General features: G+C 51.2%; 2 protein-coding genes across 2 annotated transcripts; one reads left to right on the top strand and one right to left on the bottom strand.

Annotated features, from left to right (window-relative positions):
• Window positions 1–1,179: 1,179 nt before the first annotated feature.
• SMIM33 (small integral membrane protein 33) lies at window positions 1,180–3,397 on the top strand. Its single transcript, XM_090289402.1, has 2 exons — window positions 1,180–1,225; window positions 2,806–3,397. Exons 1-2 carry the CDS (start codon window positions 1,217–1,219, stop codon window positions 3,193–3,195), a joined length of 399 nt encoding a protein of 132 aa, XP_090145528.1. The 5' UTR covers window positions 1,180–1,216; the 3' UTR covers window positions 3,196–3,397.
• Window positions 3,398–5,887: 2,490 nt separating this feature from the next.
• STING1 (stimulator of interferon response cGAMP interactor 1) lies at window positions 5,888–10,533 on the bottom strand. Its single transcript, XM_090288203.1, has 7 exons — window positions 10,333–10,533; window positions 9,627–9,853; window positions 9,318–9,501; window positions 8,953–9,061; window positions 7,846–8,084; window positions 6,923–7,109; window positions 5,888–6,398 (listed from the first exon to the last, which is right to left on the bottom strand). The coding sequence occupies exons 2-7, from the start codon at window positions 9,851–9,853 to the stop codon at window positions 6,202–6,204; spliced, it is 1,143 nt and encodes a 380-aa protein (XP_090144329.1). The 5' UTR covers window positions 10,333–10,533; the 3' UTR covers window positions 5,888–6,201.
• Window positions 10,534–13,013: the final 2,480 nt, after the last annotated feature.

Genomic DNA, 13,013 nt, shown 5'->3' with positions numbered 1-13,013 from the left:
CTTTATGTGGGCTGGGTACAGCCTCCTCTTGTGGTGGAGCCTTAGTTGCTGTTGGCAGATCAATGGGAGGGATTTACCCAGGCCAATCAGCTGCCAAGATTGGCTGTGACCACTTACCACCAACCTCTGCCCTCCGTGGAAGATCAGCTGTGCATGGGCAGGGTGGTGGAAAGCACACACATTCTCAGATGAAGTTGCTGCATTCAGACAAATGCGGAGACATACAGAATTTATATTGTAAAAACCAAAGGAAAAAAAATCGCAAAAAGAAAAGAATGCCTTGCATGGGAATGCTAAACATCAAATTCTACAAGATGGTTATCTCTGGGGTGAGAGGGAGGGGAGAGACCAGGGAGTGGGGTTCTATTTTATTTGTAACATTAGGTTCTTAAGAAAAAAATTTTCTCTCCCTTGTTGGTGTGGCTTAGTAGATTGAGTACCACCTGCAGACCAAAAGGTCACGGGTTTGGAATTGAACCAGTTGAGACACATGCCTGGGTCGCAGGCTGGATCCCCAGTAGGGGGCATGAGAGAGGCAACCGAAGGATGTTTCTCTCCCTCTCCTCCCTTCCATTCTCTCTAAAAATAAATAAATAAAATGTTTAAATTTATTTATTTATTTTTATTGTAGGCTTTTTATCACCATCTATCTCCCTTGTGCCCTCTTCCACCTCCACCAACCCCCTACTCTCCAAAAGTTTTGAAATAAATGTGGCAAACTATTGAGACGGATAGAGCTGGTGGTTGGGCCAAAGAGATTTAGTATATTATAGTCTGTGATTCTCCTGTGTGCTTGAGATATTACTGTAAAAAAAAATCAAAAGACAGTACCCCAGGAAATTGGTTGGAGTGGGGAATCACTATGTCCTGGTGGGTGGCAGGGCTGGGTAGGAACGATAAATGGCCAAGTATCTGGGATTGGGTGGAGAAGGAATAGGCAGGCAGACCCAGGCTCCTGAAGCTGGCAGAGAGCATGAAAGGAGGTGCCGAGGAGTAAGATCAAGGTACTGTCAGAGTTAAGGGCTGGTGTCAGTATTGTCCCTATGTTCAAGGAAGTGAAAGCGCGGGAGAGAGCATAGAGGGCGTGTGTGCAGAGGGCGTGTGCCCTGTGAGCCCCATAGGATGTGGCAGCTCCGGGTAGGGGCTGAGCTCAGGCAGCAGGCTCTCCTTTGCCCAGCTGGCCACCAGTCTTGAGGGAGTCTTCTGCCGGGGAAAAATGAACCAGGTAGATGCTCCCCTCACCCCTTCCTGCCAGGCTGGCCTGACTCCCTGAAGGGGCCCCTTGCCTTTCACCAACCTGTGCTTCCTTTTTCCCCTGTACATCCGGGGGAGCTGCTTCCCCACCCCCTGCTTCCCCCAGCTGTGACCTGGGTCCCAGAGAGCCTCAGACTTTGAAGGGGGGTCGGGTATTGGGCTTCCCACATTCAAAGGGACACATATTGGGGGTGGGATGGGGTGAACAGTGTGACTGAGAGACTAAAGGGAATGAGTGGGTTTCTTCTGGACAGCCCTTTCTGGACTCCAAATGCCTATCCATCGAAAAAGCCGGGCTGAGAACTCAAGAGTTAAGGGAGGGGCTCCACCTCACAGTGTCTACTTCTGACAGTCCAGCTGGGCACAATGAGGCTGGGTAGAAGTTCCTGGAGTCTGTGATGACCTTGCTGGCTCTGGGATTTATAGTTTGGAGGTTTGCTCTCTTCATGGCAACCCACATAACCCCACACTTAGCAGGGTGGAGATGGATAAGTAGGGATCAGGGCCTCCAGCTTCAGGCATAAAACTCTGGGACCCTGAAAGAGGTAGATAAAGGCTGGCATGGCAACTCCTCAATCTGTCCTGGGCAATGCCAGAAATCCAGTCTGGGCAGCTCCCCCACCCTGCCCCTGCCTGGAACCTGATCCTGACCTGAGGGGATATTGTAAATGAGATATTCCTTACCAAGTTTCTGGGGTTTCTGTTTCCTTTTCCTCTTTCCCTTCCTCTAGGTCACTCCTTCCCTGCCCTACCTTCTCTGTGTATAGTGGGAACCTAAGATGCTGGACATAATGACTCCCTTTTCCCAGGACTTCAAGAAACATTGCTCACTGCCCACTGCCACTGCCCAGGACATGGGAAAGCAGCCCACAGTGTGCTGAGATGCCTGACCTAGGACACAGGGTCTATTCAGGAATTTTGATGGAGACCTGGGAAGAGAGGGCAGAGGGAGGGGACCTGCAGGGCCTAACTACATAATGAAGCCCCTCTCTTCATCCCTTTCTGAACAACTTTGTTCCCCTTTCTCTGTTTCTTTTTTCTTTTTCTTTTTAAATTGTTTTTCTATTACAGTTTTTCCATTTTTCCCCCATTGCTCTCCCTTACCCCACCCACCTACCCCACCAGTCCCAGAGTCAATCCCCACCCTGTTGTCCATGTCCATGGGTCATTTATACTAGTTCCTTGTGTTTCTTTTTTCTCTCTCTGTATCTATCTTCATTGCTTTTCTTTTTTCTCTGTCTCTCTGTATCTATCTTCATTGCTTCTGTTGATCTCTTTTTCTTTTTGTGTCTTTCTTTCTCCCCATATCCCCTCTGTCTGTCTTTTCCTTTTATTCTATCTGTGTGTATTTATCTCTGTGTTTCTCTCTCTATTCTCTCTCTCTCTCCATGTCTTCACTGTCCCCCTCTCTTTGCCTCTGTTTCTCTCTCTCTCCCCCTGAGGCTCTCTGTCTCTCTCTGTCAGCTCCCTTTGGGGTCTCTCTCTCTCTATTTTGGTCTTTTTCTGGGTGTACTTTCCCATGTCACCCTCTCTCTGCCATTCCCCTCCCAGGCTGACCACTATTCCTGGCTTCCTCCAGTTGTGAACGGCTCAGAGGGGCAGGAGCCCCAGAGGCAGCTCCCAGAGGTGCTGCGCGGGGCCTGGGAACCACCTCAAGAGGATGGACTGCCTCTGCTTGCCGTCATCATCGCTCTGTTTGTCCTGCTGGCAGTCTGTATCGTGGTGGCAGTCCACTTTGGGCCAAGTCTACGCCAGGGCCATGCCAATCTCCTCACAGAGCCACCAGCCCCAAAGCCAGAGGGTGGCATCTCCCTCACCCACTGGCGAGTGCTGGGACCCGAGGACAGACATGAAGACACCCAGCAGGGCCCTCCTCTCCCCAGCTCCTGCCTTGTGCCAGGTGGGCCTAGACTCAGCATTGATCAAGTCACGTATCTGTAGCAGGGAGACTTTGGCAAGTTGGTATGACCTGATTCAGAACAAGAAACTGGACAGAGAACCAGGGCTGAGGCAAGATGGGGCCTGGGTATCAGAGCTTCGGAACTGCACACATAGACAAAGCTGGGGCTGTCCTCTGCAGAATACAGAGAAAGCCTTGCTGTGGACAGGGGAAAATAAAAGGAGCTTGAGGGCCCTGCCCAGACACATGCTGCTATGACCATTCCCAATGCCCAAGACTGCCCTTACAAAGCTTCTCCCTCTTCTTCAGGGACTGCCAGACCCCCGAGCTTCCTTCTCTGTGTCCCTACCCTTCCTCCCACCCCTAATCTCCTCTCCTTTTGGTGTCAAGGTAAATCCATCTTCGGAGATTCCACCACTCAGCTGACCTATGTGCAAGGATGACAGAGGCTCCCTATAGAGGCCTGCCGCCCCAGCCCCTAGGTATCCATGTGGGCCAGCCAGAGAGTGCCAGGGCAGAGAGCCCTGCCTTCTCTGGGACTCAGGAGAGGAAGGAAAATCTGTTGCCCTTCACTGATTGGGACACATCCCTTTGGCTGTCAGGGCCCAAGACTTGTTATCAATTTTTAAGGCCCTTGAAAAACCCCAAGCACCAATTATAGCTCCCCAAATTGATTTTGAATGGCCCCCAATCTCTTGGGGCAAGACTCTGTCTTGCCTTCCCATGGTGAGATGGGGGACATTTGGGAGCTCTCACTACTTTCTGCTTTCTGTGTGCATGGGACTGTTGTAACTAGCCTAGAATTTTCCCCAGGACATTTCCTGACTCCAGAACCTTCCACCTGATGGGGAAACAGGAAAGAAAAGGGAGCTTCACGGAGCTTGTCTGGGGGAAGAAAGGAGTGGGGAAAAGACCTGCAGGAGGAGGGACATGGAGGTTGGGAAGAGGCAGGAGGCCAGGAAGACAGAGCTGAGCCTCCCAGCAGCTCCCTGGAAAGGTACCCCTTTTCCCTGCTGTTATGAAAATGCAGACAGACATTTGTGGAGGGACTTCTGGGTGCTTTACCCTGGGAACAACTGAGGGCAACAAGTCAACCCTGAGCATTGCCCTTAGTGAGACCCCAGCACAGTTGGGGAGGCTGGGGAATAACAGAAGGCAAAGAGGAACAGAGGTGGGGATTGTAATGTGTGCAGAGGACTGGCTTGCCACCTTTGCGCTGATGAGAGACAGCTATAATGTTAATACCTCCTCCTTCTTGAAGGCCAGCTATGTGTTGGGCACTGGATTCCTCCATGGGCCTGCAGATATTATACCATTCATCCTCATAACCTTGGGAAGAATAGCCACTATTATCCCCATTTTACACCTGGGGATATTAAGATACCCAGGTGGATGAGAATCTCCTGAGAAGGATTCGAACCTGAGGCCATCAGACTCCACAGCCTGAGCATCATGTTGGGGGCCAGATAGGTGGGGAAAGTCGTGCTGGGGAGGCCCTTGATTCTGGTCTGGTTTCTAGGTATAGGAGCGACCGATATGATGTTGGAGGATCCTCAGGCCTTGGGGACAGAATGGCTGGGACAACTGGGGAGAGTTTCCCCTTCATTCTCTCGGCTCTGTCATTGTTAGGGGCATCAGTTTCTTCTGGCCAATGTGTCTGTGTGTGGAGCCTTTCTCTACAGCATGCTGTACTCAGATATGCATATTGAACATTTGTGACAAAAACAAAGGTGGGAGGGAAGGAAGGCACAAGTTCTGGATGGAATGAATGGAACTGGTAGAAATGGGCCACCTCCCCTCCCAGATGGGGGCAATTTTGCCACCACAGTGTCATTGCAGTGACTCAATTCTAACAGCAATAGCATATAGTGTGGCAGGTGGCTGGCTGTGTTGTCCCCCAGAGTATGTCCTACCTCCTCACACAGGCCCTCTTCCCCCTTTATCTCTCTGCAGGCTCTCTCATCCAGGGATGTTTATTCAGTGCCCCCTGCTTCTTTGAGCAACCTCTTGCCCATGACACAGCTGTGTACCCCTCATGGCATTGGTATGCTCCCTCAGGCAGCCTCTGGTCCCTCCCAGCTCCCCAAGCCTCACACTGGAGACAAGGGTGCTGAAAGGGCAGGTGGAGTGGAGGCTGCTGCCCAACTCTCCGCCCTCAGTCTCCCTGTCCACATTGAACTGATACCCAGCACCCCACCACCTTGTACTAGGAAGGGGAGGGGAGTAAGGAAGCATGTCTGAGCAAGCCGATTTAGACACTGCAGGTAATAAATGCCAATAGCTTGTATCGATCAATCAGAGTTCAGCCAGGGAAAGATGGCATACTCAAACGTGTAATCTGAAGGGACCATTTAGGAAGGGCAGGGATAAGGAAACCAAAAGCGAGCATGAGTAGGACAGGGTGAACATTGGTGGGGAGCCATGCCACTGCTGGGTCTGAAGGGCCAGGGGGAAGAAGCTGTTCACTGGACCTAGAGAGAGACCAGGTTCCTGAGCAGGTTTGCTCAAGACATGCAGAGAGTTCATAGTGACCTTGACACCATAGGGAGGGTGCTGGGGGAATAAATACTTGAATTTCATTCTCCTCCTCTCCTTCATTCTCCCACTGGGATTTCCCCATTAACCAAACATAACCAGAAGCCATGGGGCAAGGGAACCTGTTGATTCCATCCCAGGGAGGATGCAGAGAGCGGTGGAGAGAGTAGATCCAGAGGGTCCAATGGAAGACACCTGGCACATTCCTTAAGTTTATCTGAAAATTAGAGTTTACAAGAAACTTCCATACAGTCACAGTCCTCACGACAACCCTGTGAGGTAGGTAGGGCAATGATTATGACCCCAGTTCATAGATGAGGACACTGAGGCTCAGGTAAAACAACTTGCCCGAGGGCATAGGACTCATCTTGAGATGTCAAGTCCCTGTACCTTCTCTGAGAGGCCCCCTGTGGGAGGAAATGACTTTGCTGAGCATCTAGCCCCTAAAGAAAGTCCCCAAATGCCGAGAGTTTTGGGGACTGCTTGGGGCTCAGACAAGCTGACCCTGGGCTTCAGAAGAGATCTGTGCGGAGCGGGAGAGGCTGATCCATGCTACTGATGAGGAGCTCAGGCCGCTCTTGGGGCAGCATGGAAGAGTCAGGCATCACTGAGGTTCTCGCACTATCCACAGCAACCTCCTCCCTTTCCTCCTGCTTCAAGTGCCTGAGAATCTCCTGGGCCAGGGAGAAGCTGCTTCCCTCTGCAGATTCTGGAATGGGGTGGGGAGTGCAGTGAGAACCTCTCACATTCCCACTCCAACACACCCAGAGGACTTGCTGGGCAGATCCTTCAACCCTCCCTCCTCTCCTCCTTCCTACTCCCCCTCCCCATTCAACTCATTAGAGATAGTGGAATTCTGTCCTCTTGCTTTTAAGATGATGCTTAGAGAAGGGCAGAGACCTGCCCAAGATCATACAGTGAAGGAGTATCAGAGCTGAAGCCGCAGCGCCTGTCAGTCTCTTAGTTCCTGGCTTGGGCTCTTTTGCTTCCTCTGCTTCCCTAGATGAAGTGAGGAGCCCCTAGAGCCCACCTCTTTGTGCTGCACCCAAGACCCACAGTCAAAGGCCTTAAAGCAACCAAGCATCCCAGCATGGGCGTGGTCCTCTCTAGGGGAGGAAGGGACAGGGCTCGAATGCTTGACCACTTGGGAAGTCCCAGGGCACGATGCTGTCCTATCTCCTGACCCCTGGAAGACCCTGACTCCTCCTGCCCTCCAGACTATCAATACCTTACCCTGGTAGACAATGAGGCGACAGTTGTTCTGACACTCAGGGGCATCTGCCAGAATGTCCTCAAGCATCCGGCAGAAGAGTTTGGCCTGCTCAAGTCGATCCTCCCGGCTCAAGCTAGCTCGGCTATCCTGGGACATGGCAAACAGGGTCTGCAAGGGGGTAGCGTACTCCAGAACACAGGTGCCCACCTGGAGGAGGTGAGAGGAAGACCGGACTAAACCAGGGCAGACAGACTCTGGACATCAGTACCACTGAAGGGACCCTACTCCTTCAGTGCATAGAGATGGAGTCCTGGGAGGAGCTGCCCTAATACGGTTATGCTGTCCAGCTGAATTTGCTTCTGATACCCCACTGCAAAAATCAGGGCCAGGGCTGAACCACATTTACCCTTCACAGATCCTCTTCCTGAGATCCCAGGGCAAGGCCCCCTGAGCTAGGCTGTCAACTGCTCCAGCTTGAAACCAGTCCGGGCGCTAGGCTCTGGGTTCCACCCTACTCTGGGTCTCCCCACCCACCCATGCAAAATCCATCAGATATTCTCACAGCCTTCATCTAGGGCAGCTTTATGGTCAAAAGCATGGTATACTCAGGTCAAAATTGTCTACTTTCTCCCTGGTTTTCTGAGTATCAGTTTCGCCATCTGTACAGTACAGGTCATGACAGTCCCTACTCCATAGAGTGATGGTGAGGATTCATTGAGGGGTTAGAGAAGCATCTAGGATAGCATATGGCATGCATAAGTGCTCAGTAAATGTTACTTATTGTCCTCACTCAGCACTGAATCTTGACCAGCCCTGGGACTAATTAGGTAAACTGAGACTCAGGGAAGGGCTGTAAATTTTTATCAGTGGTTGGCCAGAACTCAGAGTTCTGGGGGTCTTGGTGTGAGCCTCTCCAGCAAGACCCAGCTTGCTGCACACTCACCGGCCTCCCGTTCTCCAGAAGCTCATAGATGCTATTGGTGTAAACCCGGCCCCTGATGCCCGCGCGGTCAGCTGTCTGCGGGGGCAGCTGATGCAGGAAGCGAATGTTGGGGTCGACCACACTCAGGTCATCAGGCACCCCACAGTCCAGTGGGAAGAGGATGTACAGCCGATGGCTTCCTGCGCCCCGTAGCACATTGTTGTGGTGCTGATTGTAGCTGCGGATCCGGGCCGGGAGCCCTGCGGCGGAGAGGCCCAAGAGGACATTCTCACTAACGCTGTCTCCTGCCTGGGTCATTGGTCCCCTCAATGTGTAGATGCAAGAGAACTGAGGGTCCAGCCCCTCATACTGCCTAGGAGGCCAGGAGGGGCAGTGCATCCAAGAACCCTCTCCACCCCTCCGCCTACTCCCACCACTGCTTTCTCCCCTTCCTTGTCCTTTGTCCAGATTTCTGTCAGCCCCATTCATTACCCCCACAGCTTCCAGGGCTCTGAGAGGCAGGCAGAGCCCTGGAAGGTGACGTGGCCAACATCCCCAGGTGCACTGGATCACACCTCCAGCACAAGCCATTTCCTAGCAGAGGCCCTGGTGCTTAGGGAAGGCAGCAATAAGATGTGGGAGAACCCTGGCCTTGGCTGGCAAGTCAGAAGAATGAGACACAACACATAGACTCACACAGTAGAATGGTCAAGGATCCAAGCTCTGGACAGACCTGGATTCAAATCTTGTCTCCTCTCACTAAGCTGTGTGACTTTGGACAAGTCTCTTTATCTCTGGGAACCACAATTTTATCTTTTAAGCAGGAATAATGATTATCCCCTTCTTCATAGGATGTGAATTAAAAGAGAAAATGCACATGAAGAGCACACAGCATGCAGAAAATAGTTATTGAAAGAACTCATGGGTGACCTTGATATTGACTTAATATTTCTTCCTATAAACCAGACATAATAACAACATTCTTCATGCCTACACAGTTGCTTGGGGAATCAAGTGATTTGTTAGATATGAAAACACTTTGAAAAATACACTGAGTTCTAGAAACTATGTGTCTTATTGTCTGCGTGTCTTGTAGATCTAGAAATAGGGACACAGAGAATAGCCCACCTGGCAGGATCAGTCGCAGGTACCCGATATAAAATGACCATGCCAGCCCATGGGCCACGTTGAAGTTCCTTTTTTCACAGACTGCAGAGACCTCAGCTGGGGCCAGGCCCTGTGGACAACAAGGTGGGGCTGGGAGTCCTCCTTGAAGGACAATGAGAGCTTTTCCTCCTCCAAGAAGATCTCCCCACCTGCTGCTGATTGTCTCCCTTCTCTGCCATTGCTGACACCACCGTTCTAGGACATTATAGGTTCTGCTCCAAGAATCAACCTCTAAACTAGTCCTACTCCCTGTACTGAGCTCAGAGCAGGTCCCACTTGCCACAGCCTCCACTTGGTCATGCCCTCCACTTCCCTCTGTGTCACACCTGGAGGTCCAGGAGGATGCTTAGTGCCTGGGAGAGGCCCAGAAGCGAAAGCATCCAAGTGAAGGGCAGGCCAGCTGTATTTGGGAGGGAGTCGTAGAAATAGCAGGACAGCAGCAGCAGGGCCCCACAGCGGGTGGGGCAGCCCAGGCAGGCTCGCACAGCCTTCCAGTAGCTGCCCTGGTACCTGCAGGTGACAGCCAAACCCCAGACCCCAGCTCAGCAAGAGACATTCAAGGAGGGGCAGGGCTGCACGTCAAGGGAGTAAGACATGCTGGATGCCCGATCACCATGGGAGCTGCAGGAACTCACCTGGAGTGGACGTGGCATAGTTCCTCAGCTAGATCGCAGACTCCTTTGAACAACTGCCCCAGCTGCAGGGAGGCCAGGTGAAGCACCAGCCACCGGAGAATGCGGTCTGGCTGCTCCCCTAAGTCCCAGAGAGCTGCTAGGCAGGCACTCAGCAAAACAAAGGCTGCCTTCTTGGCCCTGTGACCCCTGGGCCGAGGGATGGATGGGTGCAAGCTGGAGGGGGACATCTGTGGGTACCAAGAAATCCATGGCTATGATCCTCTCCCTCTCCTGTCATTCCAGGACTGAGGACCTGGCTGGGCACCTCCCCCCAGCTCTCCCTTTTCCTGATGCCCAGCCATACCCCAGGGCTGCTCTTGGAGACCCCTCTAGGGGACAGCATCCCAGAACTCCAGTCCTGAAGAGATTTGTTGAAAACATAACAGGTGGAGAAGTGGGCCCACACATATATCATACATACCACCCAAACCCAGGAAGGCCACAGAGCAAGGAAGAAAGAAGGCAGCAACCCTCTCAGACCCAGATCTATGAGGTGCTACCCACCTAGAAACCCTTGGGGAACTGGGCTTCCCTCTCCCAAAATCCACCCCAGGATGGCTATTAATAAAGCTGAAAACTACAGTTCAGGTAGTGGGAGCAGGGTAGCCAGAAGGGGTCCCCAGAGGCCTCAGCCTTGGAGCTTTGGCTGGGCTGCTTCTGATCCTACCTTCTACCTCCAGACAGGTTGTTTCTTGCAGTCCACAGGGTGAGAAGTCCCAGTGCAATGGCTCCCAGTAAGTAAGGGCAGCAGCCCCTCTGGGTGGAGCCTAAAAATGGATGAGTTAAAAACAATTTGAAGCTTTCTGTACAATACTCCAGCCCTAGCACCTCAAACCACAGCTCAGGCTGCTCTGGGGAGGAGGGTGTTTCCTGGCCTCCCGGAGAAAGAGAAGAACCCTCCCCTCAAAGCCCTGATGAGTCATGCCCCAGTGCAGGGTATGTGGTTGGCAAAGCTTGTGAAGGCTCCCATTCTGTTGCAGTTTGCTACTCTAAAGCCAAAGACGTTCAGATATTTTTTCACACTCCCCTGAACCACAACCTGAACACCAGCTTCTCCTTAAGCTCCCCACAATTAAACACACTCTGCCAATACACACGCGGCACTCCACACACTCAGCTAAGGCATCACACACACTACACCAGGCTGCCTGGCCTGGTTATTTTTATTCTCATTTCCAGATGAAACTCTTTTTTTCTGAAGACTGTGATATCAGGAGGGAGGCAGGGAAAATGAGCAATCACTTCTCGTAACAGCAGCATTTCAAGTAAAGGGTTTGGTAGCAACAGAAAGAAGCCAGCAGGGGAATGTGGGATTTGGGCTCTTCACAGGAAGTGGTCACGCCTGTGACTTCTCAGAGAGAATCTGGTGCTTCCAGCCAAAGAGGAAGTTGCATGGATAATAAAAATATATTATACCAAGTGTTACATATATTATTTCACTTAATCAACTCAGCTGCCCTGTCAAATAGGTTAATTTGAGGCTCAGTGGGATAAATTAATTTTCCCAGGCCCCACAGATAGTAAATGAGGGAGGGGGCACTGGAAGCCAGGTGGGCTGCTCCAAAGGGTAGCTTAATTTGTGCCTTGATTTCCTGAGAAAGGGTAGAAAGTGCTAGAATCCAGTTTCATGCTTACAGTTTCTCCTGGAGTGGGGAGTGTCTCTGGCCACCTCCCAGCAACCTGATGAGCTGATCTGACTTGAGGATGGGCAGGCCTGGAGAGTGGAATTGGGGTGCCAGCCACAGAGCAGCAGCAGTTCATTCCTGCCCAGGTCAGAGGGTCCTTGCTTTGACCTTCCTCCACATCACAATCAGACACAAGAAGACACAACAAGGCTTCTGAAAACTCTCTTGGTTTTGAAAACCATTTCCTAAGAATGGAGGTAATTCTCTAAATTTTCTCTCTCCTACAATTGACTCACAAAGAGGCTCACTGAGGTGCACAGAGTCTCAGCCGTTTCAAGACCAAAGAAAGTGGAGGCTGCCAGAGAGAAGGCCTGCGCAGAGTCCTGCAGGAGCAGCCCCGAGGTCCAGCTATGCCAAACAGGCTCAGCCTCCGGGATCCTGCCCCACTTTCTAGCACCAGCTCTCCTGGGTGGCACTGCTCCTGCCAGCTCTGCTGCTCCGCACTGGTTGTCATTTTTGTCATTTCCTCCGAAACCTATTTTTTCTCCAAATCCTGGTCTTCCTTCCCTGGAAGAAGATCCTTTACTTGATAGGCTAGGTTGGCACTATGCTTCAGAAGTCTCAAAAAACACACATAATCGTGGACCTAGCAATCTACTTCTAGGAATCTTTTTTTTTTTTCCTTTTTATTGAATTTACTGAGGTGATGTTGGTTAACAAAATTATACAAGTTTCAGATGCCCAATTCTACAACATATCATCTGTACACTGTATTGTGTGTCCGTTACCATTTATCCCCCCATACCCTCCTCCAACTCTCCCCAACCCCCTAGGAATCCTTCCTCAAGAAGTAATCACTTCTAACCTGAAATCTATGTAATTTAAAAAAAAATTTTATTTATTACTGATTTTAGAGAAAGAGAGAGAGCAACAGTAATCCACTGTTTCGCCTGTTTCTGCATTTATTGGTTTCTTCCTGTATGTGTCCTGGCTGGGGATCGAATGGCAACCTCTGTGTATTGGGATGACGCTCTAACCAACTGAGCTACTTGGCCAAGGCAAAACCTATGTAATTTTACTAACCAATGTCACCCCAATAAATCCAGTTAAAAGGAAAAAAGAAAAAAAGAAATAATCGCCATGTATGCATCTCAGTCTAGAAGCGTCCCACAGTCTCCTCTGCAAATGGGCCCCATGGCCTCCACCCGCCTGTGATTTCCCAATGAAGCAAGTAAAGGGTCACCCCCAAGGTTTCCACCAGCCCACAAGCAAGAGCATGGCAGCCACCAGCTTGCTCATAGCAGGAGGATTCCACTTTCAGTAACAGCAGCACCTGTGGAAGTGCCAAGTACCCCAGGAAAGCCATCCCCCACCAACCCAGTATCCCGAAGTCCAACACTGGTCACTGTGAGAGAACTTATTTTTTGGGAAGTCCACTATCCCACTCATGGCCGTGAAGTTGGGGTCCCCAGAGCACTTGGAAGCTCTGCCAGGCCTCCAGTGGTATGATCACCTGTGACATGGCTCAGGAAGCCATGAGAAAGCAGCCTAGCAGCCAGCCTGGCAAAGCCAACCCCAGTCACCAGGCTTTCAGATGCACTGTAATCATCAGATTCTTTCCCCTCCCCACAACACCCTACCTGCCTCATAGACTAGGCAGGCTGCAGCAAGCACAAGCAGTTGGGTTCTTTTACATCAAAACAACAAAACACCAAAAAGGAAG

The sequence above is a fragment of the Furipterus horrens genome, unplaced genomic scaffold, assembly GCF_987537825.1.
Source record: "Furipterus horrens unplaced genomic scaffold, mFurHor1.1.pri manual_scaffold_10, whole genome shotgun sequence".
NCBI lineage: Eukaryota > Metazoa > Chordata > Mammalia > Chiroptera > Furipteridae > Furipterus > Furipterus horrens.
Note: the sequence above shows the minus strand (reverse complement) of the source record. Positions and strands in the feature narration are given on the sequence as shown.

Excerpts from the sequence above, each read along its gene's own strand:
- STING1 (XM_090288203.1), bottom strand. The coding sequence starts at position 9,853 with ATGTCCCCCTCCAGCTTGCACCCATCCATCCCTCGGCCCAGGGGTCAC. Across the intron at positions 9,502-9,626 it reads CTATGCCACGTCCACTCCAG|GTACCAGGGCAGCTACTGGA; the intron begins GTGAGTTCCTGC and ends TGTCACCTGCAG. Across the intron at positions 9,062-9,317 it reads GCATCCTCCTGGACCTCCAG|GGCCTGGCCCCAGCTGAGGT; the intron begins GTGTGACACAGA and ends TGTTGTCCACAG.